This window comes from Diadema setosum, chromosome 3, assembly GCF_964275005.1.
Source record: "Diadema setosum chromosome 3, eeDiaSeto1, whole genome shotgun sequence".
In the NCBI taxonomy this organism is placed as follows: domain Eukaryota; kingdom Metazoa; phylum Echinodermata; class Echinoidea; order Diadematoida; family Diadematidae; genus Diadema; species Diadema setosum.
In genome coordinates, this window is record NC_092687.1 from 47,725,043 (window position 1) to 47,752,254 (window position 27,212).

The 27,212-nt window shown below is 39.6% G+C and overlaps 1 protein-coding gene across 1 annotated transcript; it reads right to left on the reverse strand.

Moving 5' to 3' along the window:
- Positions 1–402: 402 nt before the first annotated feature.
- LOC140226464 (putative GTP-binding protein 6) lies at positions 403–13,098 on the reverse strand. The gene is made up of 8 exons (XM_072306929.1): positions 12,734–13,098; positions 11,780–11,991; positions 10,165–10,254; positions 7,953–8,182; positions 7,293–7,501; positions 3,961–4,112; positions 2,828–2,983; positions 403–749 (listed from the first exon to the last, which is right to left on the reverse strand). The coding sequence occupies exons 1-8, from the start codon at positions 12,929–12,931 to the stop codon at positions 611–613; spliced, it is 1,386 nt and encodes a 461-aa protein (XP_072163030.1). The 5' UTR covers positions 12,932–13,098; the 3' UTR covers positions 403–610.
- Positions 13,099–27,212: the final 14,114 nt, after the last annotated feature.

Here is a 27,212-nt window from a genome sequence, read left to right on the forward strand (position 1 = left end):
AAGTTGACGGGGTCGTACACTATGGAGGATGTATCCAAGGAATGGCTGGACTGCATCCCACCACATCATGGCTTCCAGCCTGTTAGCCTGGATGTATGCAGAGACTCCAACTCTCCCGCTTTCGAAGGGAGATCTCCCGCTGAAAGCCCATTTTTGAAAAATCTCCCGTTCTCCCGTTTGAGATTTGATTTCTCCCGCCCTGGCTCTGTGTCTCCCGGTGGAAAGGATTTCTTACTTTACTTACTTTACTATCGTATGTTGAAAAATAAGCCTTAGATAGCACCAGAGAACACCTAGAACCCACACGTAGGAACTTCGGGCCTCGCACACATCAACTTGGAGTCTCCCGTTTGCTAGGGGTTTCGGGCGGGAGAATCTCCAGATCAGAAGGTGCTTGGGGTTGGAGTCTCTGTGTATGGACGCTGCGAATAGCTAACTACAGCATGGACACCATGCATAGGCAGGATGTCATAAAAATTCAGTAACAATATGCATTGCAACAATATGGAGTTGGTACCTCTACTATCACATCAATCAATTAGACTGGTTGCCATGGCGATCAGGCACCTGTCAGAAGGTTCATCTGGAGAAAGTCTGTCTTCTGCAGGTTTCACGTGATGCGGGAATCCCCAAACTGTGCACAGAACTTTGCAAACGCCGACTTGCTGAAGACTGCGTCAAGTCTAAGGTGTTCTTCGTCGCCCTCTATTGGTGAAACTTCTTCAACTGTGGCCTCCTTGTACAACCAACTACAAAATACAGAAAAGGCAAAGTTAGTAAAAATCTTGACAAAAGATTGAGGATTGTGGTTGCATACCATACTTTAGTATGTTTCACAAAACAACATCTCGCAAAAATGTAAGTAACATTTTCATTCAAACAAACTTCTGTACACACAAATTACAGCTTTTACAAAATCAGAATGAAATTTGATAACTTGATATTATGGAGTTGCACCTAGCGTACAGTGAAGTAGTTAAATTAGAGACTGGGGCAGATTTTACTTTAGAGAGATGTTTTGGGGGGTGAACAAAAAATTCTAGTGACATGGTCTGGTAAAGAAACAACTTGGTGGGTTGAAACATGAAAGTTTGATTACAAATAGCCCATCGTCAACCACATGAGCGCTCCTGAAGCACCTCAACATAAACTTTCTACCGTTTCAAGTATGTTTACATAGTGCACTCCCATTACAATGAACACAGTTATAACAAAATTTCAGTTTAAAAAAATGTAAAACTTCAGGTTGTAATATTATCCGTTCTACATTCTTTAATTTGTTCACTTATAATGCAATTTTCATGTAACGGAAGAGAACTGCCAGTCATAAGTTGTTGTTGTTGTTTTATAGAAAGAAAGAAGAGAGAGAAAAATGGGGCCCTATACAAATAATTTACCCCACACAGCACTTAACATAAAATAAACATCATAAATCTTAGAGAAATATAGACAAGATTATCAAATATATATGGACCACGTCTCCACGAGGGAGCTCATATCGTCTCCACGGGGGAGCTCATATGTGACCGTGCACCTCAAAACGAACATAAAGTCACACACACTGATTTTGCGTGAGGACTGAAAATAAGTGAAATGGGTCAACCTAGCCGAACTTGACTTTTTCATATTTTCTGAAAGAATGGGTTTTCTTTTACATTATGCTAAAATTTGGTATCATACAACGGGCAGGAAAGTGTGTTTTTTAGCAGTTTATCTCGAACATTTTTGGTAGAATAGTGTGATTAGGTGTGTCTTTAGAATCCCTTTTTCATTTCTGAAAAACCTTGTCCTAACTCTTCACTTTCAACTCTAATAACTTTTGAGAGGATAGTGCCACCGCTTTGAAAGTTGACATTAATTATGGAAAGAAGGTGTTAATGATGCGTGCTTAATTTCAATTTAATCTGATAATCCCTTCATTGTTGTTACTCTGGTGGTTTACTTCCTGTTTTTTGTCCCATTCATCGCACAGCCACCACGGTTTGGTAAAGATTAAGCGCTTGAATAGACACTGTGCTTCAGAGCCTCTTTTCTCAGTTCACACTTTTCCTGAGTTTGTGCTTTCTTTCCAATATTTAGATAGGTTACGAGAGTCCATTTGATTTGAGTTATACATCGTTTTAAAGCTTAAAGTCTGCTCTTTCAGAATATGGTCTTAACTAAAAATTAATGTCTGGCGACTTTTTGTTTGTTTTGAGGTGCAGGGTCACATATTGTCTCCACAAAGGACACAGTTATAAGGACTTTGTTGTAATAGGAGTCGACTGTAAAGCTAAAGTGGCAAGGTTAGTGCTCCAATGCCAAAATTTGACCACACGCAAAGGCATAGGTTTATATACATACATGTACGTTGTATAGCAGGCGGTTGAATTTTTAAACGCTGTCATGGCTGAATCATGGGCGGCTTGCTTTACTGAAGCACTGCACATCAAGACAGCACACAAAATGGCTGACAGGGGCATATCTCTCTTTGCTTGCATGGTAACTTCTGGCATACTGTACGAGCTGAAATTTTCGTGAATTTCGCGAATTGCCCTTGAACCGCGAAAAGAACAACACGCGAAAATAACAACGCGCGTATAAGTAAGTTCAGTATAAAGACCCTTGCAACCGCAAAACTAACAACATGCGAAAATGTCCGCCAAGTAGCAATTCGCGAAAATTTCAGCTCGTACAGTAGTAAGGAAGAACTTTACAGTGATTCAGGGCCGAATTGTCTGTTCATACAGAATTTAGTGGGCTTAAGGAGTGTCCCTGGAGCGGTCTAAATGGCCTGTGTGAACAGGGAGTAAGAGGTATCATACTTTAATATCAACAAACAGCTTACCCAAGATGTAGACCAGCTTGAGGGATCTTGACTGCACACTTGACCAGGTCAGTGACATCCAGTAACCTTTGCTCTATGACCTCCTTCAGAAAGGTCACTCCAGTCCCTTCTTTGGCTGACACAGGGAGAGAGTCCTCACTCAGTTCTTCACCAGATCTTGAAGGAGAAGGATAAAATAGGAACTCATTGCAACTTTGACTGTTTTATTTCCACTATTCCGTACTATTCCCTACTCTTATTAGTCCTCATTTCCAACTTTTTTTTTTCTTTGGTCTTTTTTTACCACTATACCCTACTATTGTTAGTCCTTATGTTGTGTAGTGGATTATGCACAAATGTTTAGGAATGCCCTGTAGCTCTTTGCATAAGTACATACAATCGTGGGGAACATGCATAGAGACTCCAACCCAAAGCACCTTCTGATCTGGAGATTCTCCCGCCCGAAACCCCTAGCAAACAGGAGATTCCAAGTTTATGCGTGCAAAGCGCCAAGTTCCTAGGGTTCTAGATGCTCTCTGGTGCTATCTAAGGCTTATTTTTTCAACATACAAAGTAAGAAATCCTTTCCAACGGGAGACACAGAGCCAGGGAGGGAGAAATTAAATCTCAAGCGGGAGAACGGGAGATTTTGCAAAAATGAGTTTTTGGGGGGAGATCTCCCGTCGAAAACGGGAGAGTTGGAGTCTCTGCATGCAGATACATACTGTAGAAGACACCAATGGCATGCAGCCAATAGAAAAGTCACATATTACGTATGAGAGCAATCCAATGTCTACACATTACATTCTCTTCCTCACTGAGATTACAATCTTTCTACTGATCAATTTACTCTGTATTTATATCCAGATTTATAGTTTTTATGTTTACATTCCTAAATAATTCAGAGTTTTGCCTTTAACACTACAAGGACCCAGGTGGGGGCAGAATCCCCCCCCCCCCCCACCACCTTGACATTTCACCCAATAATTCTGCCTCACTGAGATTACGATCATGCCACTAATCAATTTAATCCATACTTATTTCCAGACTAAAAGGTTTATATGGTTACACTTCAAAAGAATTTAGGTTTTTGTCCTAACCCTAAAAGGGCTTTGGGAGGGGGAGGAATGGAAAAGTCTGGTATGGAGACTAACCCTGCTGGTATCAAGTCCACCTTGTTGCTGACCTCCACCACATTGTCCAGTAAGTTTTGATCCACACCCAGGTCATGGAGGACACTCAGGACATTTAGTCTCTGGGACGGCCAGTCGGGGTGACTAACATCGGTCACCAGCAGGATCAGATCCTGGTAGGAGGGGGGTGAAAAGGGGAATGTAAATGAGTATAGGTAACAATCTTCCAAAAACAGGGGTGTAGAGTACTTCCAGAAAAAAAGTCTGAATACAATATAGAACCTATGGAAAAACACACACAAAAAAAAACCCCTAGATATATCGCTACGGCGACTGATGGTTCTAATAGGTCTATAGTACAATGTCTTGACAATGTGTGAGGACAGTTTCAAACAATTGGCAAAATATCAAAATGACAGGTTTGACACAAATGTGCTGAATGTTCACTTTCCTAGAACTAGGTTCAATTGGATGAATGATTAAAATATCAGAGTGCAGGTATTTGGGGAACTGATGATTTTTACTTGACTTTTGACCCTTTTATAAGTTTATGCATTGAGTAATTTTTCAAGGTATTGAGAAAAAGTATAATTTCAGTATCAAATGGGAAAATAGCATTATCTAAACCTGGCCTTTGACATTTGACCTCACAGTTCCAAAGAGAATCACTGTTAGGTTGAACATGCATAAATATGTAAATTTCATGATGATACCTTGAGTTACTTTTGAGATATGGAGGAAAAAGTGCAATTCAGCACTTTCAATTGACCTTTGACCTTTTGACCTTTGACCTTTTGGCAAGAAACTTCCCACAGAATATATATTGGGTAATACATGTATACATCAAGTTAAAAAAAAAAAAAAACTTCATTCATTGCATAAATATAAGGAAAGTAGTGATATTTTGAGGAGTTGATCTTGACATTTGACCCCCTGACTTTTGACCCATGACACCCAACTTCCCTAGATAATCACTGCCCATCGGTACAAGCATATATACTAAGTTCCATGAAGATACCTTGAACCATTTGCGAGATATGGAGAAAAACATGAAATTTCAATTTTTTTTCACAAAATAACCTGTGACCTTTGACCTTTGACCCTGTGACCCTAAAATCCACACAAAGTATTATCCCCCAAGGATATACCCTCATACCAAGTTTGATATAAAACCACCACACGGTTCTTGAGATATCGACAAAAACAAAACGGGACGGACGGACGGACGGACGGACGGACGACCCGAAAACATAATGCCTCCGGCCACTTCGTTGCAGAGGCATAAAAAGAACAAAACCAAACAGAAAAAAAAAAAAAAAAACATCTGGAGTGTATCAAACTGTGAGCAGTTCAAATGCATCTGAACTGCATACAAAGAACTACAGAGTGAGATTTAGACAAAGTAAAACCTAACTTTAGCGTAACAGGGGGCTACGCTGTTACATTTAAAGTTTTGACTGAAAGCTATATAAAAACCAAGGTTTTTCACTGTGCACACACACACACTACTGTAAACGTCAATATTTTCGCGCGATTAATTTTTCGCGCTGAGCGGCTCGAAAACATATTCGCGGGTTCTTAAATTCGCGCTCCGCAGCGGGTTAATACACAGTCGCTGTTTTCATCCAGCGATGCCAGCGTATGAAAGCGACGTAGGGAGCGGCGCGAGTGTGAGTACAAGCGCTCAACTATAGTACGTAGTACACTGTACACGTATTTTACTCGATACATGTACCGGTACTGTAGTACTAGTACTGTAGTCGCGGAGATGTAGCACACCAATCGGCCGTGGGCTCGGTGCGTGCGGTGCGTGCGATGATACTGCTATATGCGTAAACATGTGTGTACATGTACTACGTAGCAGTATCATCGACGAAGCGCACGCAATTCAGGCCGTTCAAAATGTGCATAGAAAATTGCGAAGATATATTCGCGCGTTTTTGAATTCGCGCTAGCCGAACGTAGCGCGAAATCCGCGAAAATTAATGTACCGCGAAAATTTCCACGTTTACAGTACACTGAATAAGAGCTTACTTTTTTGCATACACGTATTTCAAGAATTGCAACTTGCCTGATAATTTCATGTGTTCTTAATTTTGCAACTGCAATGGCTTTAACCCTAAAAAGACTGGGGGGCCTAAAAGGCCCCCCCCCCCTCAACATTTCCCGCGATTACTCTGCAACACACAATGCTCTCGCTGCGATGCTCTATGACTTTTTTCTTTCGAGTTTCCCGCACATTTTGACACCAAATTTGTGACGCCCGGGGTACGGTACTGAAGTTACATAACTTTTTGTACACGCACATGAGGCTGAAAATGGCTGAAAAATGTGATTTTGTGTACAAAGTCAATGCAAATTGAGTTTTTTCACATGGTTCATATAAATATGCTTATTTTTACTCTCAATGGCTAAAATTAATTTGTTTTAGGAGTATTATGCTTCAAAAAGTGTCTGCCACAAATTTTGTAAAAAAAAAACAAAAACAAAAGGTCGAAAAACACGGAAATACGTAAGAAATTCATAAAACAATAAAATCAATAAGAAATTAATTTTGATACCGAATTTTTTTTTCAAGTACATTTGCTAACAATGCCACAAAGAATAATTAGACTAAAAATGAGCACTTTTGGAGCTTTATTTACTGATTTAGGTCAAAGAGTCTGATTTCTCGCATAAATTAGCATAATTAATCAAAATAAAATAAAAGAAGACTATTTTGGAAAATTTAGATATACGATCTTGTAGATTACATCGCACACTACCATTGTGCAAATTTCCGCGGCGATCGCGCGATCCACTGCCGAGATCTTAAGGGGGGGCCCTTTAGGCCCCCCCCCCCCCCCACCCCCAGTCTTTCGTGCTACCAAAATAGCCCAGTCTATTTAGGGTTAATAGTACTAGGTAATCATTCCTATACCTTTCAAATTATAACAAAGACAGAATAATAAACTAAAATACTACAACTGAACCTTCTATTGTCCAGAGGTGAAAACCGCCTTACCTCCCCTTGATCAGGAGTGTGTCAGAAGGAAAACTTTGAAGGCGGTTTTCTCAAAACGCTGATTTCTTAGACCATTCAACATATCTCATAAAATCATCAATATCTCCGCAACTGAGTACCGTACTTTTATGAGCCACGTTATATATGAAATTAAAGCGGAAGAGTACGGGAAGCGTGTCATGTCATTTTTAGAAGATCCCCCTCCCTGACTTTCGGATCCTTTTGTTGTAGCGGGTCACACTTTGAGGATTCAAAGGCACTTTGCAAAATTTGCAAAAATAAAACATTAGAAATATTAACTCAAAAGAGTATGCCGACACACTCCTATCCTGTACAATCCCGTACTCACTGCGTGCAAGACATCCTCCAGAGTGGCGGAGAAAGATGCAATCAACTCATGAGGAAGGTTGGCGATGAAGCCCACGGTGTCCAGAAAGATGACCCTCATCCGATTGGTCAACTGACCGACGTGTGAGGTGACGTCCAGCGTAGCAAACAGCCGGTCTTGAGGGTCCAGTTTGGAGCTACCGGTCAGTGCCTTGATGAGGGAGGTCTTACCTTCAGAAATTAGCACCAGGGGGGTGTTTCATAAAGCTGTTCTTAAAGTTACGAATGACTAAAGAACGACTGGTGATTATTGCAACTGATTGACAGATTGCCCTATGTCGACGTAAATAAGCACTGAACTGATCAGTATTTTAGTAGTAGCCATGAAAACATCTCGATGGAAGAATTTGATGAAAATGAATGACTGGTGATCAGTTCTTGTGCTGAATTATTAAAATTCTGATAAGCTCAGCACATCAGAACTGATCACCAGTCGTTCGTAAGTTGTTTCTAATTATGAACACATCCCTATAATATAAGTTACCTCACAGACAATAGAAACTGAAACAAAAGACTGTAAAACAATTTCCTTGCTTGAGTTTACTTTGTGGACATTACTTAACTCACACTAAAATTTGGCTTACATAGATTAAAGAAAGAGTTAAGTTGTTACACACGTTACCTGCATTGGTGTAGCCAACGACTGCTACGTGAGGAAAGTTCTTTTTCTCCCGACCAGCTCTCAGCAAACCACGCTTCTGCTTCAGCTTTGCCAGTGCCTTCCTCAGGGCGCCCTCTTTGTCCCGTAGAAGCCTCTGCTGCTTCTCCAGCAGTGTCTCACCTCCACCTCCAATATACTGCTGTCCCCCGCCCTGCTGGTCTAGCTCTTCCACAGCTTGCCTAAGATGAGATCTACAGTAAGAGCACAAGATTTGGATAGCAGTCATCTCTTCTTGGCTTCAAATTCCATCAATCTAATAATAATTACTGCTGTAAAACATTATATATTTGCGACGTGAACATTTCGCAAATTGCAACCGACGACCTTTTCTCGCAAAATGAAATTTTTGTGAATTGTCTCAGGCGTCCATTGCATATCATGTAGGCAAGAACTTTTGCATGCATTTTAATTTCACAAATGTTTACGCTCACAAAATTTGTGAAATTATGATGCACGTAAACATTCCTCATTTGACAATATGTCAAATTAGTGTCTGAACATGCCTAGTTTAGTAATACTAAATATGTATTTTATCCATATCTATACAAGTTCTATTCACATATCATTGTCTCTTTATCAGTTTGTATCACTTATTCTTAACACGATCTTGAAAAGTAATTCACTTTCCTTATTAAAAAGGGGATGGCTAGTAACTCATCAGTGGGAATCAGTGGGGATGCTGGGGGCCGATTGTTCCAATCCTTGTGGGATTCATGTAAGAGTCCATTATGTATCTATTCTTGTGTGAAAATGATTTGCTTCAGAATGGTCTCATAGTCAAGTAATGTGCACGTTAATGTTTCCAGGTTAGCATACGTGTACAGTGATGGGGCATTAAACTGCACAATACTTAAATATGAGACTGTTCTGAAGCAAACAATTTTCACAAAACAATAGATATAAAATGTACTCTTAAATGAATCCCACAAGGATTGAAACAATCATCCCCCAGAATTCCCATTGATTCCCACTGATCAGTTACAATGTACTAGCCATCCCCTTTAAAGAGTGGCTGGTCATTATGCAATGGGACATGAATCAGTTATCTTCCTATCTGCTCGGCACATCCATTTTGGCATAAAACATCTTTGAGTGCCACCATCAAACATGGGATCAAAGGGAATAAATTAAAGACTGTGTGACTCCTGTGTCTTCAGACTTCCTTGGTCTATTATACAAATTACAGTTGAACCTCTCGTATCCGGACAAGTCGGGACCAGGGCTCATCCGGATAAGGGATTTGGCCGGATACGGGAGACTCAGTGCTTTATACATGATTGTATACATACACATGTACTGACGTAGCCCATTGTAGTACCACATGTAGTAATGTGTATTGACTGCAACCTTTTCATTGTTACACTCAGTAACAGACCCCAAAATAGAGGTGTATGTTAATCATGTTGGAAGTAATATGTAATTCATGTGTGTTTGTGTAGGAGTTCTCAAGGAGTTTGGGAATCCCCCTTTCCTCCCGTAATTATTAAAAAAAAAAAAACACGGCAAGATTGCGTCCGTATAATAGAGAGATCCGGATAAAGGGAGGCCGGATAAGAGAGGTTCAACTTTCACTGAATGAAATATTCTGTTCAATGCACCAGTGAAAAACATCTACTGTGAAAGTGGATATTTTTGCGCAACTAATTTTTCGCGCTTGGCCGGGTTAGAAGAGTTTTGCATGTTTTTAATTCCACGGAATCAAGACATCACGCACAGGAACATATGGCAAGCAAATATATTCGCGTGCTTTTATTTTCGCGCTAGTTTCCGGTTGCGCGAAAATTTCAACTTCTACAGTACATGTTTTACGTAACTCCTGAAAATAGATCCTTGTCGTTTGCTGTGTGATAAAAACACAAGAGAGGATTGTGTGAGATTCGAGATCAAGAGAGGGCTTGATTGCATGCACACTGTAAACACAAGCTTTTTTAATACGTACGTGCACTGTAGTGTGCCAGGCTCTCACCATACAAAACAGGCAATGGAGCAAATCGCATGGATCCAACACAGCACGGTGAATTCGATTTGGAGCCGCGATTGCATGAATGATGACATAGAAGTAAAATGGGACGAATGATGAATGTCAAAAAATCAATCAAATGACAAGGATCTATTTTAGGTGTTACATAAATTCTCCTGTAGACCTATGTCTGGATTGTTGAGGGGAACTCACTTCCTAAAGTGAACCTCTGCCAGGGCGATTTGAAGCTTTGCCTCCTTCGATGATGCATGACTTTTGAAGATTTCCAAGACGAGTTCAAACCTACATGTAAGAAAAAAGGTTTTACCAAATCATTCATTCAAGATAACATGGATAATAGTAACCATGGAGAGCACAGGCAGTTATTAGCTTTCCATTCATATATTTTTTTTTTTATTCCTATTCAGCTAATTTTGAAAGACTTTTCCCCCCTTTAATAATATGCAGCTGACACACATACACACTTATAAGTCTATTCAGGTACTGTATATCACTCAAAAACAAGTTCTCAATTTGAAGCAGTCAATATGTTCCACCTGCCCCCTCCCAAATGTATTATTACTATTAATACTAATGACAAAGTGTCAAAAGTGAATACCCAGAATACACAAATCTCATGGAAATCATTTGATGATTGCTGATTTAAATTCAGTGGGCACAAGTTCAAGATCAACTGATTCTTGCCCTGTAATACAAATCACAATAGTGTTTATTTGGCTGTTGGAGTTTAGTTTGTGTGTTGGTTGGTTTGTTTTTGGTGCCGACATTCACGAGTTGACTGCATTTGCAAACTTACTGTTGCCAAACATTTTTTCGACAATCGGTACTTTTTTGTGCATGTGAACCAACTGCCACAACAGCCCCAAATCTTTTAATACAGTTTGTCTCACACCTGTTTAGGACTGGTCTCCTCCACTCCATCTTTCCATACCACACATTTCTCCAGGACCCGTTTCCCCCACTCCCAAGTTGTTTTATACTCCCACACACACACAAGTCTAGGATCGGTCTCTCCCACTCCTAGGCCCATATTCACAAAGGTGGTACAACTGAAACCATGGTTTAAAACCATGGACAATTTGTATGGAGCGCAAAGTGTTGCATGGCCTATATCATTACAAAATGTTTTAATACGAAATGCTAACATTTTGTCGACGAAGTAATGATTTTGTAACGAAATAGGCCATGTGACTCTTGGCTGCCCATACAAAACTACAATGTTTGTCCATGGTTTAAACCATGGTTTCACTTATACCACCTTTGTGGATTTGGGCCCTTAACTCTTTATGTGCCATGGTGGAAACCCTCTGTGTGCCACGTTCTTCCGAGACACAAAGGTAGTCATGCTTTGAGAAAGAATTCTGTTTTTCTAATTTGTATAACCTCTACAAATTTCTGTTAGGATGGGCATAATAGTAGGCAAAGTTAAAGAGGAATGTCAAACTTTGTTTCGATATGTATGACGAATCTATTTTAAGTTTCTCTTTCGAATGACCAGTTGCTACATTACTGTAAAGGCATGACTTCTGCACATAAAACCGTGACAGAAACTTAGAATGTACGAGCAAATCTAGTTGGGAACACCGCTTGATAGTCAATCACTACATAGAATGCAGGCCGTGTATGAGAGAAACAAAAGCACGTAAAACGCTTTCATTGTGCCATGGGATTAGCAGTGATTAGGTATTTATCGATCGGTTTTGGCGGCTTTGTTTGTTGAGCAGAATATGCGAAGTTGGCACGCCGTCGACTGAGCCGGACGTGCGAACGTGGCACATAAAGAGTTAAGTCTTTTCATACCCCTCACCTGTCTAGGACCGGTCTTCCCCACGACACCTCAAGGAACCCCTTCTGAAGCCCACTCAATCTATCTACATCAAGAAAGACTGCTGACACCTCCTGATCAGTCTGAATCTTTTTCTTCAAGTCCTGCAGTGTTCCCTTGCCAAACATGGCCCGCTTGGTGGCTGACCGCATGTGAGCTCTCTGGGTGTCCACTACTGACCAGCCGGGGAGGGTCTGAGATGGACAATGAATGTATGATACCGGTATTAGTCACTCTGGATTTTCTTGGCAGCAGTACTTTGTACGGTGGACTCCCACTATAATGAACTGAGGACTGACAGTTATTTGTTTTGTTTGTTTGTTTGTTTGTTTTTTCAATTTTTTTTTTCAATCTTTTTTTTAAACCGACCAAATAAACAATAAAAAACATAGAGCGGATAAGGTTGCTGCCTAAATTTTTACAATGCCTGAATTTTTACTTTGTTGTAACCGGAATTTTGTTACAACCATGTTCGAGATAACAGGAGTGCACTGTATTATCAGGATACACGGTACCTATCCTCTACACAATACATGCACCAGTATAACTTTTGGTAATGCCTGTGTAGTTTTGTTTTTCTTTCTTTTTTTTTAACCAATTAGCCAAGAAGGAAGTAGGATTTTCTTGTTACATGACAACTGCTGCTGCTGCTGCATTCAAGAGTTGCCATCAAAGCAATGTTTTCAATGGGGTTTCTCATGTCACAAAAAAGTGGCAAAAACAGAGGGAAGAAATGGATTTAAATATGACTGTAGACTAGCATTAGTGTTCTCCTCAATCTATGCTGTCTGAAAACAAATGCCAATCATATAATGCCTAAAATGTAAAAAAAAAAAAAAAAAAAAAAGGAAATAAATGCAGGTTCAACCTTGTTGGCTGTAAAGGAGCAAAATCAGTCTGTCCTCAATGGGTTAAGGTAAAAGTATTGCAACCTACATGTACTAGAGACACAGCTTCTGCCAACTGTAGTGCTAAAGTTGACGAGTGTTGTGATGACGTCTGCCCTCCTTTAAGCACAGGTTGTATGACGAGAACCTTGTGGCCTGCAATAGTTCGGTGACCTCTTTCCATCAGCTTATTGGCATAATCAAAGGCAAGATCTGAAGGATCCACTTCTTCGTCAAACTCTTCCATTTCCCCATACCCATTTTCCTCAGAATATTCAGTGTCTGTTGACTGATTATGGTTTGAGGTGGATCTCTTTCTGTCTTTTCTTTTACTCTTGCGATGAAATACAGCTGATGTCTGAAACAGCCTGCACTGACTGACAAAAGTTGAGGTCTGACGTCCCGTTACCTCAAACAAACAGCTGTCTTTAGCAAACACTTTGGTACATAATCTATCTCTTGGCAGACTGGTTGCATGTCGTCTACAGTTGTGAAGTGATGTGGGGCTGAAAATGTCAAAGTGTAATTCTAGCTGAAATTTCTTGGAGAGTGACGACAATTGATTAGCAGCTCTAGAATTGCACTCAAATGTTTTCATGCGAAGTAATGAAGGTTGGGATTTGTTCTTTTGGTGCATACATGTACATCCGGCTTGATTGAATGCAGACTGCACGAATCTCTGAAGGGGGGAAACAGTCATTGACCCGTGACGTCTGTAGCACCACGTTCTCAGCGGGGCACCTTGCAGGGTTGCCATTTCAGAGATCTTGATCTTGAGACACGTCAAGGATGATCAATAGCCACGATTTGTACAATTCTGCCATAAACACCACACAAGTATGCACAGCTGCCTAGAGAGGAGACAAATTCTAAACTCATTATACAATCACAGAGATTCTACAAAACATGATATTTTTGTGGCATGAAATCCTCGCAAATTGCAGCCGGCGGCCTTTTTCGAGGCATGAAATTTTCATGAGATGCCTATAGGGCCTACAATAGATATTAAATAATTATACACGTATTGTCAACAAGAACTGGTGAATTTTAATTTTGCGAATCTTAGGCGTTGGCTCTTGCGAAATTCGCAAAATCAAAATGCACGTACACACTCGCCGTTTTACAGCAGACTTCTAGATACTAGTATTCAAAACCATTTACAGCAGAACTGAGTGTAGAATCTATGTACATGTACCAGTACCACTGGCATACAAATATATGTATGGGAAAACTCAGCCTATCTAACGTTAGTGGGTAAACTCAGCCCCCAGCGTGCATTACAAGTGGTCGAGTTTACCTGCTACTAGTGCTAGGCCGATCAAGTTTACTTATTAGGCCTAACTTGTTACCCATAAACTACGGTAAGGACTAAGGTATAATAGACTAACCTGTTAGAGGTTCTACAGTCATTAGGGTTAGAAACCCATCCACATCCACACCACATGTCTAACGTTACACAAAATAATCAAAAGAAAATGGAAACACCTGTAGATCTAGAAAATAAGTTTTTATCCCGTTGAGGACAGTTTGATTTTGCCACAACACGCAGTTCCCATAGACACTTGCCCGAGTATACTCAGGACTCCTCCTCAACGGGTTAAGCTAGCTCTGACTAGAATTCCTTAAAATACTAAGTACTGTATAGTCTAGGGCTACCGCCCCATTTTACAAAACACAATGCCAATGTAATGGTTCCATTCTAGACCCTATTCGTATTTAGCTGGGTACCTTGACTTGTTAAAGGACAAGTCCACCTTCATATAGGACCTACATAAGGATTGAGAGAATGCAGTGTTAGTAGAACACATCAGTGAAAGTTTGAGGAAAATTGGACAATCCGTTCAAAAGTTACGAATATTTTAAGTATCTGCCCAGTCACTGCTGGAAGACAAGACTACATTACAGTGTATGATGTCACATGCGTACAACTATATAAGGAAAATAAAAAGAGAATTTCACAAAACTATACTTTTTGAATAAAGTGCACATTTCTTCGACTTGCTACTGACGTATGTTAAGGGTAATATTATTCCCCCTGCCTTCTGAAAGAGAGAAGTAGGGTGTTCTTTTGTTATGCTAGAAAAATGGAAATATGTTGAATTTTCTTTATTCTTTCTTTATATCGTTGTACTCATGTGACATCACAAGCTATAGTAGTCTTTTCATCCAGCAGTGACTGAGCAGAAACTTCAAAAATTCATAACTTTTTAACGGATTGTCCGATTTTGCTCAAACTCTCACTGATGTGTTCTACTAATATTGCTGCATTCACTCAACCCACATGTCTATGAAGGTGAACTTGTATGACACGGAATGTTATTTATACGAGTACCTTACCCGGTACTCATATATTTGGCACGTGATGGCCCTCCCTGGCGAGGATATTATTAATTATTATATCCCTCATGTAAAGCTTCTTGCCATAGGATTGTACAGAGCACGAACATGGTGTAGTTTTACTAGCTAGCTACGAGCAGCTGGATGCGGTGCAATTGGTTACTAGCCAGCGTGATATAGTACTTTTGGGAATCCACGATTTGCACCCATCGTGATCGTGTGATCGATATCTGCATTTCTCACTTAAGAATGTACGCAGTGCGCGTAGTAGCGATACTTTTGAGCGACAGTCCTGTGGCTTGTAGCTAGCTAGCTGGCGCTAAGAGAGAGCGCGGTGTGATGTGCGACAGCATTACAGAAATCTGTGTGGTGCGATGGCGTGGCCGGTCGGTGTGTAACGTGTGGACGTGTGATACGTGATCAATGCATTCAGCTCAATTGACAAAGTGACTTCTTCCAGTAACGGAATGATCGCAGGAGGACACCATATCAGGTACGAATTAGGAATAAACTAAAACCGATTTTGAAGATGATCTGGGTAACGAAGCCGCTTTAGGCCTACTTCTAACGTAGTCCTGGACCTCGATCTTTCGGAGTTTTGCACGCTGTAGTGTAGCTCGTGTGTAGGAATCAACAACAGCGCAGCGGTGTCGTTCGCTACGCGCTGCACGCACTGCTGCTGCACTGCTACAGCCTAACGTTAGATTTGTCGTTCACGAAACCTGCACACTTTTCCAAAAGGGAACCGTCATTACTCTAGTAAAATGCTCGAGAGGGATATAAAACAAATATCGACTGCTTTCTTTCGGGCCATGGTAAAACTATTTGACCTCGGTGATGTCTCAACAGTGCCATGTCCCTCGACTTCGTCTCGGGAAGCACTGTTGAGACATCACCTCGGTGCAAATAGTTTTACCATCTCCCTCTGCAGCTGTCGATATTTGTATATTAATATCGGCATCACATACTGACATAGCCCTAGCCTTCACGCTCCAGGCATAAAACGTTAGACGTGTCTAAATACATTGTTAGCTAATTAACCGTTGGAATTGCAGTTACCGCACCACGGCATTCGATTCCCAACCCGTACCGGGTGCTGTTTGGTAACAGCGCCCGCCGCCCGCCCCGCGCCCCGTGCCGGCCCGGGGTTAGATTGCAGTTATGCGTAGAATTTCTATAAAGGTACACAGAATTTACATGTCATATAACCACTCACTCATGGTATGCCTAATTACTACCGGTAGATCATCTTTGGCAAGTCCGTTCACACTGTCCCTGCATTACTACTCGGAGAGCATGTACACGTTATTATAAAAACTTGTATTATAAACTGAACATGTTATTGTTGGTCTCTCCGCACAGTGGCTATGACGTGACGCGACGGTGTTCGTCGGGCGGGCCTCGCCTCGGCTCGGGCTACTCCACATAGACAATCACTCACTAGCAGGCGGCTGTTCTCTTTACTCAATAAATAACTCTGATTTATCACACTATAGATATAAGTACAATGGAAACTACACAGAGATTTTCTTCTCACCTTTCAGTAGAATAGTAGTTCGGGCTTCCGCCGGTATCTAGACATCGGGTAGCGAACGCATGACAACGGAGGTGTCAAAGCTGAGTTCAGCCAGAGGATTTTGAAGTTGTTTTTTCGAGCGCGAGGCCAGGGTATACAACCGATAGGCACTAGTGTAACCCGACGGGCGCGGCGGCGGCACGTGCACGGCCGGCTACTATGCTCCACATTTAAAAAGCATGGTTCATGCTCACAGTTAGTCAGCAGGCCTACGCATGCATCATGAATCCGTACGTCCACGTTTTGCGCCAGGCAGCGTGGGTACCGGGGCGGGAAAAAGCTGCCCCACCCCCCACCCCTCCATGCACTCCCACCCCCTCCCTCCACTTACAACTGGCCCCTGGGCATTTTCCATGCCGAAGGCGGGGGCGGGGGAGGGGGAGGGGATGAAAAAGGGATGCAGACCCTGGACAGCATTATTTGCTGCACCGCGAATCTTGTTACCAGAGTTAGCATATGTTCTTTGATTGTAGCATGAAATACAAGTACTAGTGTACTACTTGATCACTGAAGCATGTGGCATAATTCCTAACATACACCGACACGCCGGACAAAAGTGTCATTTTTTCCTCAGACATTTGTATATGTGAGGATCAAAATTAGGGGGTGCTCCAAGAAATCCGCTAACAGAAAAAATGAGAAAATGCCCTTAATTTGTACATAATAATAATGTCTGAATTCAAAGACTATACACAGGGCATTTGCCAGGTTTCTGTACAATGCAATGCAATGTACATGGTTGCTAGTCTTAAAATTCAGACCCATAAGACGACATATTATGTGCATGTTTACAGTAATACACCACTTTTACTGGTTTTCCTATGGTAATAGGTGGTTAGTCTGTGTTGCAGACCTGAGGGAGGTGTGTTGGAATAGTCCAGTTTTCTTAAGCACCTTTTCATTAAATAATTTGATATAATTTCTGGTAAAGGATTTTTTTTAGTACTGTCTACCTCCTGTAGAGAAATGGCAAAGAGTGACATGTGACTCTGGCTCAGATACTTTAAATCTTGGGCAATGACTGAGCCAGGTGTAGGACTATGTCACAGCTCATTTTTTCTCCCAGAACTACTTGTTTACCAGTAGAAGAGCTGCATATTCCATTGAGAACTTAAGGTTTTTGGTATTGCCCTACATATTTCCTAACAAATTTAACCCGTTTCCTCCAAGATTGTGTGAATTCCATAGGTTTAGCGCAGGGATTACCTGGTTCCAGTAAGCAATTTTTATAGTCTGCACTTCCCCTCTCTATATGTTTCTTATTTCTTATGGGGGGTATTCAAATGTTTAAAAAGGTTAAAAGTTTGTTTTCATAGATGAAGTTGAATTTAGACAATATGAATATTTCTAAAAATATATTGATATTTGTAATTTCACTCATAAAGACTTAAAGTGGTTTGAATATTTTTGGCCTGATAGCTATGTATCTATTATATGTTATTAAAAAGTAAAAGCAATGTTTGATTGGTTCACATTATCCAAAGAGGGTGGGATGTAGTTGGCTGGTGAACAAAGTCTATGGGGAAGTTTAGAAAGTTGATAGAAATAAAACAAAATCAGCATAGAGCAAGATCTAAATCACAATATAATATGACAAAATTTCCGACCCCAAAGGCGGTTGATTCTATGATGCTTTATGTCAAAATACATTTCACCCAAAATACATGTGATTGATAGGAGGAAAAAGTATAGTACATTAAAAACAATATATTTCAACTAACCCCATTAGTCCAGCAGCATAATGAAATGATTGTTAAGTTTTATCGCCTTGTCAATTGAAGATGATGTTACATAATGACAATTATCAAAGTCAGCTAGATCTACTAGTATATCAAGAAACCAAGAGGAAGGGGTGGGGTGGGGAGAGAAGAATGAAGTAAGTTATTAGTATCTGTAGTTTTGGTTTTCAGTATATTCATTTTAATTTCCTTAATTTCCGTTAGGTCATCATGGATTGGAGCATTTGTGTACTAGTAATCTGCCAGGAACAAACACAAGAAAAACTTAAAGGTCCTGTATATACACTTTTGGGAGAGTGACTTAAAAAAAAAAATGTTCAGGATATCACATTTTATGCATAATATGTGTAGGTCTGGGGGCATTTCATGAAACATTTTGTCCGACAAGTTGTCGGACCAATTTGCTCTCTGCCAATCAGATGCAAAGATTTCTGTAGTTTGTAACAGTTTGTCAGAAAAATATCTGACCAAACTGCTTCATGAAATGCCCCCCTGTTGTATCACAAGACATCCTACCATATACAGTTTTTGCAGTCAAAGCAAACATATAAAGAGATATCAGTATTTTTCTCATTAAAGCATAAATGCGGACGGTTTAGTCTGGAAACATGTTATCATAGAAATATTGTTCACATTTTGTGTTATTAACAATACTTAACATTGATTATACAGATTCATTTTTTTTTTTACAGAGGTTCTTTCTATCCGTAACTCACACTTAAGAATAATTTTCAAGCACTAATTTTGGGTTTTTGCCTTTAGTTATCCACAAAAAAGGAGGAATGTTGAGGAGATCAGGAAAATTATATAATCATATTGATGTAGATTTTGGACCTGAAGGAGCAGTTGAAGCATTGTTAAAGGACAAGTTCACCTTCATAGACATGTGGGTTGAATGAATGCAGCAATATCGACGAGACCGCGACCCATCAAGGCTCGCTTCCTGCGTTACAAGGAAAGAGAAACGGTGTTGCAAAACGCCAAACATCTCAAGGGTACTGCAATGTATATTGCAGAAGATCTTCCTTTGCGCATTAGACGTGAGAGGCAACCACAGCTAGCAGCCCTGAGAACGGCTCGCTCGGCGGGCAAGCTGGCTTATTTCTCCAAATCAGAGCCATGGAAACTTCTTGTAGACCGTGTCCACCTACCAGTATCCGACCAAAAGGAATTCGTTGAGAGATGGGGCAGCCAGGGGAAGGGATCATCCATCGCCACAGGCCGACCGTTCGGCAGGCCGTCCGCCAGTGCAACCAACAAAGCCGGAGACAGCGCCAGTGGAGGGATGGAAGTCGATGGAAGCGGAAACAGCTGAGGTCTTACTTTAGCTACATTAATTTTCCGGAATTATTTGGAAGTGTGTAAGCCGCGGAGGCAATGATACCATGGATTTCAGTGCGTTTCTTGTGCTTTTTTTTTTCTTCTATTTTTCTTTGTTTTTCGCTGTGCATTGATTGGAAGCATAAATTGTGAGGATCATAGAGTAAGGAACATCTACAATATCGTCACCCGCCAAACTGTCTAGGAGGAGTAGCCTTCGGTAAAGTCCAACGCCAACACCAACTATTTAAGCGGAGTGAAGATAGTCGATGGACGCCATGTTCTGTTCTATTTTGAGTTTAACAGATAATCGAATGGTGTTGATCAGGCAACTATTTTCTTTTCCAACGCCTCATAATTTCATCTGAATTATTTAATCTGTGAAAAATTGGGCTCATGTATTGATGCGTCATGGAGTGAATAGTTATGTTGTTATCGTGATTCACCATGATAACTGTCAGTACGTAGGTTTTAGTGTTGACAGTAATAAGTTTTGAAATATACATGGAAATAATTGATAATTTTGTCGAATGTGTTCTGACCACCAAATTTTATTTCGACACTAAAAATATAACTTCCTTACAATAAGATATATGTTTAATTGGATTTCTGATTATTTGCCCTTTTCTCACATATCGGCCAAAGCCATATACTTTGATAACCTACGACATATCGGCTTTTGGTACTGAATTTCTTTTCCTTTTTACTGTTGCCTTGATTCCCTTGTTTAGTTCTGTTACGGTAATGTAACATCGAGGAATTTGATTTGCTTTTTTGGCCTTTTTTTTTTCTTCTTCTTCTTCCGCGAAATTATCCCCTTAACCCTATAAAGCCCAAGGGGGGGGGGGGGGCACATTGTGCCCCCCCTACCATATTTTCGTTTGCCACTCCTACACCCTTCACCCGATTTAAACCAAATTTGGTGACTTTTTCTAAAATCTTATTGCGAACATTTTGATGTATAAATTAGCTATGTCCAATATTGTTGGTTGCCATGGCAACCATAAACTGACAACCATGTACGTCAGATTTTGCATGATTTTCCGTTCCAAGTTCAGTTAACAATATAATAATGGATGAAATGGGGGTTATCTTGGCTGTATTTTGCTGAAGGACCAAATTGTGAAGTAATTATGGTTGTGAATTACCCTGTAATGGTCTTCTTATTATTTCCTTTATTTTTATATGACATAGGCATCAAACAATAGATATAATAGAAATAATCGAAAATACAGCATTTTCCAAAGACTCTCCTTTTATTTTGTGTTATTTTCACACAAGCTTTGCCGGTAATATCATTTGTAGATCATATTATCAATCTGCAAACTCAAAATTTCAATATTTTGGAAATATGAAATGTGATGCCAATATTATGTACCCATTCCAAGCAATACATGATAGGTTTCATATATTTCTTCATATTGTAATGAATAGCGCCCCCACATGTTGACCTTGAGAAATTTCAACCATAACAAATAGTGAAAGTTGACTTGCTTTTCCTTTGTGGTAAATATGAAAATGATTGATATAAAATAAAAAACATATATACTGGGGATAATGAAGTACAAAGAAAAAACATGATTTTAGCGTATTTCCTAGGTATTTCTTTATATTTTGGTAAATAGCGCCCTCAGTGGATGACCTTGGGAAATTTCGAATGTTGGGTCATGTAGAGTTTGAGTTGTTCTACCCACGTGCCAAATATGACGGTCATACATCGTATAATAAAGAAGTTATATAGGGGGGCACAATGTGCCCCCCCCCCCCCCTTGGGCCTGGAAGGGGTCAAAATAGCTTGGGCTTTATAAGGTTAAGAAGAGACATCTTTCGATAAGATTTTTTGCAAAATATATTGGAAAAAAAAATGTCATTTGATTGATAGCCCAATAGATTCTGATTTTCAAATGCAGAATTGCTATTTAATAGAATTCAAGTCATGTTTTTGACGTTGCCTGCAACTATGTGACCACACATGTCTCTGTTTGTAAAAGAACCTTTCCTTTTTCTTTCTTTTTTTCTCTTCTTTCAAGGATTTTTTCCTTTAAAAGAACCCCAAGCACATGTTCACCATCCAATAATTGTGATTTATTACATAAGACTGACCACCTTTCCGTCCAGTGGATTGGAATTTGTTTGTTTGGTTTTTTTTTTTTCTTTTTCTTACCAACAGTCTTCTATTTGGTTAAAGCGGTATTTGAGAGTTCGCTGTCCCATAGGTTCCATAGTAATTAGCGGAAGGAATTTGCCTAGTTTCTTCTTTTCTTCTATTGATATACCTACAGCAACAACTCCAAAGTGTTTATGTGTATTCCTGGCGCTCCGAGCATTCTTTCTACATGAGCTTGAGACTTCCAGGCATGGTTTAACACATTTTATTTGTTTATTGCTCATGTATTACATCTAACTCTGACTTATTACGTAAGATTAACCGCCTTACAGATCAGTGCCCTAGAATTTGTATTATTACTAGTATCATTATTCCAGGTCAAGCAAGGTGGTAATCGAGAGTTCGTTGCTCTATAAGCCCCATGGCAATTGTAGAAAGGAATCCCTCTAGTTGTTTGTTTTTTCTTTATATACGTAAATCCCTGTCTATAGCCGGGTTCACACGTACAAATTAGCGGGATGACGATCGCGATGCAAATCTCGAGATTTGTATCCCGCTAATTGGTGTACGTGTGAACCCGGCTTTTGAGTATTCTTAGCACCTCGACCATTCACTTTTAAATTCGCCTAAGACTTTCAGGCACTGCTGGTTTATTCCTTTTTTTTTTTTTTCATTTAATGTTCCTGTTCAAACTCTCATTACGTAAGACTGACCGCCTTTAATCACAGTGCACTGCGAACATGGGTGTCGTGGTCAAAGTGGTTTTCGTGTACTTGTGAAAAGAATCGCTCTTTTTTTTTTGTTTCTCTCTCTCTCTCTCCCTATAGGTCTTTAGTTAAGACAACTAAATACCCAACTTTGTTAATGCGTATTATTGACGCTTCGAGCTTAAGCACTTTCTTTTCATGAGCCTTAGACTTCCGGGGGGGGGGGGGGTATCGCCGCTGGGGTGACGGGACCTCGCATCTGAAATTTTGGTGAAAATGACTCTTCTGGATTAATGGTCAGATAATGCATGGGTTAAGTAATGTCCGGTTTCAATTTTAACTGCTTTACTCCAAATATTGAAGCCACCACGGCAGGTCAAATGAAAGGCTTTCCCATTCACTCTAATGCTTTGGCCGCCATGTTTTCTGGCTCTCCTGAACATTTGACATTTTGTTGATGCGAGGTCAGGCGCCCGACGTTATGCTCCATGTTCAACATCTAATTTCGATTTATTACGTAAAACTGACCGCCTTTCAGTTCAGTGCACTGGATTTTGTTTTTCTCTTTTCTTCTTCTTTTTGTTAATGCGGTATTTGAGAGTTCGCTGCCCTGTGAGTTCCATGACAAATATGGAAAGGGACTTTCTTGTGCTTTTTTTTCGTTCTTTCCTCTGTGTACCTGCAACAACAACTATAAATTTGTTTAAGTGCATATTATTACTGGCGCTCCGAGCATTCTTTCTCCAAGCGCTTGAGAATTCCAGGCTTCTTGGGCTTGGTTCAGTTCATTTTACTCGTTCATTGCGTATGTACTACATCTATTAAATGCTGATTTATTACGTAAGGTTGACCGCCTTACACTTCAGCGCACTTCAGCGCACTCGCTTTTCTTTGTGATTATTGTCTTAAAATTGAAAGTTCACTGCCCGATAAGCCCCGTGGCAAAAGTGTAGAAAGGAATCCCTCTAGTTCGTTTTGTCTTTATATACCAACATCAGGAACTCCAAGTTTGTCTTTGTGTATTCTTAGCGCTCAGAATATTCACTCTCTATTCTCTTGAGACTTTCAGGCTTGGCTGCTTCTCTTTTTTTTTTCTCTCTCTTTTTTTTTTCTCTATCTCTCTTACATTTAATGTTCATGTTTAAGTCATTATCACGTAAGACCGACCGCCCTTCAATGTGTGATTATTTAGGCGGTCTTAGGCTACTTGACAACTCGGATGTATCGAGAGTTCACTGCTCCAATGACAACTTCAATGGCCTCAAATAAGCATAGCATTTCGGAAGTCAAGCTGAAGTCAATAAACACAAGTCTCGTATTTGTTATCCTTTTATGTAGATATCATGACTACAGGGACCATACCTTTTATTTGAATAATTTTGAAAAGAATGGCCTGATGTTGCTGTTGATCTCTCTTTTTCTATTTCATTGGGCCTTTGTGTATTGCAGTTGTGCATTGCCATTGATCCACCTGGGGTTATTGCTAGACATTCAGTAAAGCTTTGAGAGCAATTTTGAGAAAGCTGTCGTTGTTGTTTTTTTCACACACTGTTCGATAATTTTGAAACAAATACGTTTTATTCAGTAATTTTATTACGTTATAAACAGCAAACAACTGAGGGCTTGAATGTAAAATATTTGATTCCAATCGGATGTGTTGGCTGGGTGTGCTTCGAGTTATTTGAGTTGCACATCTTTATTAAAATGTTATGTATATTTGTGGAAAATAGTCTTGTATAGTATGAGGTCTTTGAGAATAGCTTTGTTCTTGTTCTTGTTTTCTATAACAATGTCATCTTATTTGACTATGCTCTACAGGAGCACTGGACAACCTATGTCACGGGCAGATGACTTCCGGATACAATGGCGGATCCAGAGAAGACTGCACCGGGCGCACGCCCCCCCCCCTTCATACTTTGTTAAAACAAAAGACAGAAAAAGAAAATGGGGGAGGGGTGCATGCACCCCCTTTTATTATCGCAAATTTCTGGATCCGCCCGGGAATATATCATTGTTACTTTGGTACAGGCATTGAACTCAGAAATTAACAATTGGACAGGTCTCTGTATAGTGTGTTCGTAATGAGACTTCGTTAATATGATAATGTGTGAACTGAGATGTAAATGACAGAGGGGCGTGGTTCGGTGAACTCCTGCCCAGATGCACTGAAATCTAACGATATATTTGACAATGTACTGGTAACAAACGCTTTGATCTTGTTTTGAGATGGAACAATAACTGTCACATACCGAAGGTTTACAATACATGCGCCAGTGAACGCATTCTCGTCAAGTTTGTGTGTTGGGTGACGTAGTAGCGTGGCGTGACGAGGCTCGACCAATGAAAACCTTCAGCCTAGCCCATACGAGCAAGTGTAACATCGGGTTCACTGGCAACTTTCATCCAGTGCACTAACTGAATACTGTACTCACAAAAAAAAAAAAAAAAAGGATTGTAAATGCATTATTCGGAGTCTATCTTGCCTGACCAGTTTTGACATACTTTTCTCGGGGAGGGGGGGGGGGGGGGGGGCAGGGAGAGCAATGATTGGGTTTAGTTTTTAGGAAATGTACCTTGGTCATGAGTCGATAGGTATGTGTTTTTTATGGTGTTTGTCTTGTTCTTGTCTACTGTTTGTCCTTTGCTCTCTTGTAATTCTCCGGTATTTACGTTTTCTTTCTTATTTCTACTTCTACCACTTTTTCTGTTCCTTCCTCCTCCTTCTCGTCCGCTTACATTCTTTTATGCTCTCTCTTATCTCATCCTCCTGGGGTCTCTGCCATGCATGCTCGAACGCACACTGGCGCTTGATGGCACCGAGTACGTCCTATTTCTTTCTGACTCCTAGATGATGCGAGTCGAAGACTTTGCCTTTCATTCATTAAACAGTGATGAGTTCTTTGAAATGTTCAGTAATAACACGGAAACACAGGCAAATAATGACCCCTCTAGTAAAGATTATCAGTTACCTTTTAATTTTTATGAGGATAGTGTTAATTTTTGTCAGAATAACAATGAACAATATCCAAGTTCAGAATATTTCACTATTAACAATATCAAATCTTTCGTTGAAGGTAATGATTGTGACAATAATTTGTCTTTAATGCATCTGAATATAAGGAGTTTGAATCATAATTTTGATAATTTTCGCTTATTTATGGATGGCACTCATGGATCCTTTTTTAATGTAATAGGTCTTAGTGAAACATGGACCACTCATGGATCTACTTCTATGTTCTCACTCCCAGGTTATGATTTCATACATAATAGTAGAAATCAGAGAATGGGCGGAGGCGTTGCCTTATATGTAAAACAAAATCTGGATTATGTTATTCATGATGAATTGAACTGTATGAGTGAAATTGTTGAATCACTTGTTATTGAAATTAAGGTCCCTAATTCAAAGAATATAATTGTGTCAGTATTATATAGACCTCCTAATTCAAATATCTATGATTTTTTTGATCACGTACAATCCTTATTATCAAACCCAAATTTTAATAATAAAGATTGTTTTATTATGGGAGATTTTAATGTTGATTTATCAAAATTTCAGACTTTAAACAATGCCCAAAATTTTCTGGATATAATGACTTCCTCGTCTTTTTTACCGCTTATAACAAAACCAACTCGTGTTACCAATCATTCTGCAACACTTATCGACAATATATTTTGTAACATCAGCCCTTTACCTGTCTCTGGAATTATTTTATCAGATTTAACTGACCATTATCCCATCTTCACTTATATACCCCTTAACCGTAGAATTTCTTTAAAGCCTCCTATGGTAAGTTTCCGGAAAATAACACCTGACAATATAGTTAGGTTACAAGACGAGCTAAACAGAGTGGACTGGACTGATGTATATGATAAAGAGGACCCAACTGAATCTTATGATTTGTTTATGCAAACGCTAATTTCCATTTTGGATAAACATGTTCCCATTGTTAGAAAAAAATGTAACAATTACAAAAGATATCCTAGGCTGCCTTGGATATCTAAATCTTTGTTACGATCGATTAACCGTAAGAACAATTTGTATTATGTTGATAAACTTAAACGCACTCAGCAATCTCATTATAAATATACTTCATATAAGAATGTTCTCACGCAAGTAATACGATGCGAGAAACGTAAATATTTTATTAATCAGTTATCTTTGTTTAAACATGATATTCAAAATACGTGGAAAATTATTAATACAGCTATTAATAAAAATACGGAGAAACCGCGTATTACCACAATCAAACATAACAATTTGATTATCGATGATGCTACATCCATTTCAAATATTTTTAATCAGTATTTTTCACAAATTGGAAATAATCTTGCTCACAATGTTCCGGATAGTCAAAAGAATTTTTTTGATTTTTTACAAACTCGTAATCCTAACTCACTGTTTTTTGTTCCTTTAGAGAGAAATGAATTGTTAGATATTGTTCAGAATTTGAAAAACAAGAAAAGTTGCGGGTATGACAGTATTGATAATGTTCTTTTGAAAAATATTATCAATTCTATTGTTGATCCATTAGTACACGTCTTTAATTTGTCTCTGTGTAACGGAGTTGTCCCTGAGGATATGAAAATTTCTAAAGTAATTCCTATTTATAAAAAAGGGGATAGGGAAGATGTTTGCAATTATCGACCTATATCTTTGTTGACTTCTATTTCGAAATTACTTGAAAAAGTTGTTCATTTTAGATTATTGAAGTTTTTGGATATTCATAAAATAATTTCTGATT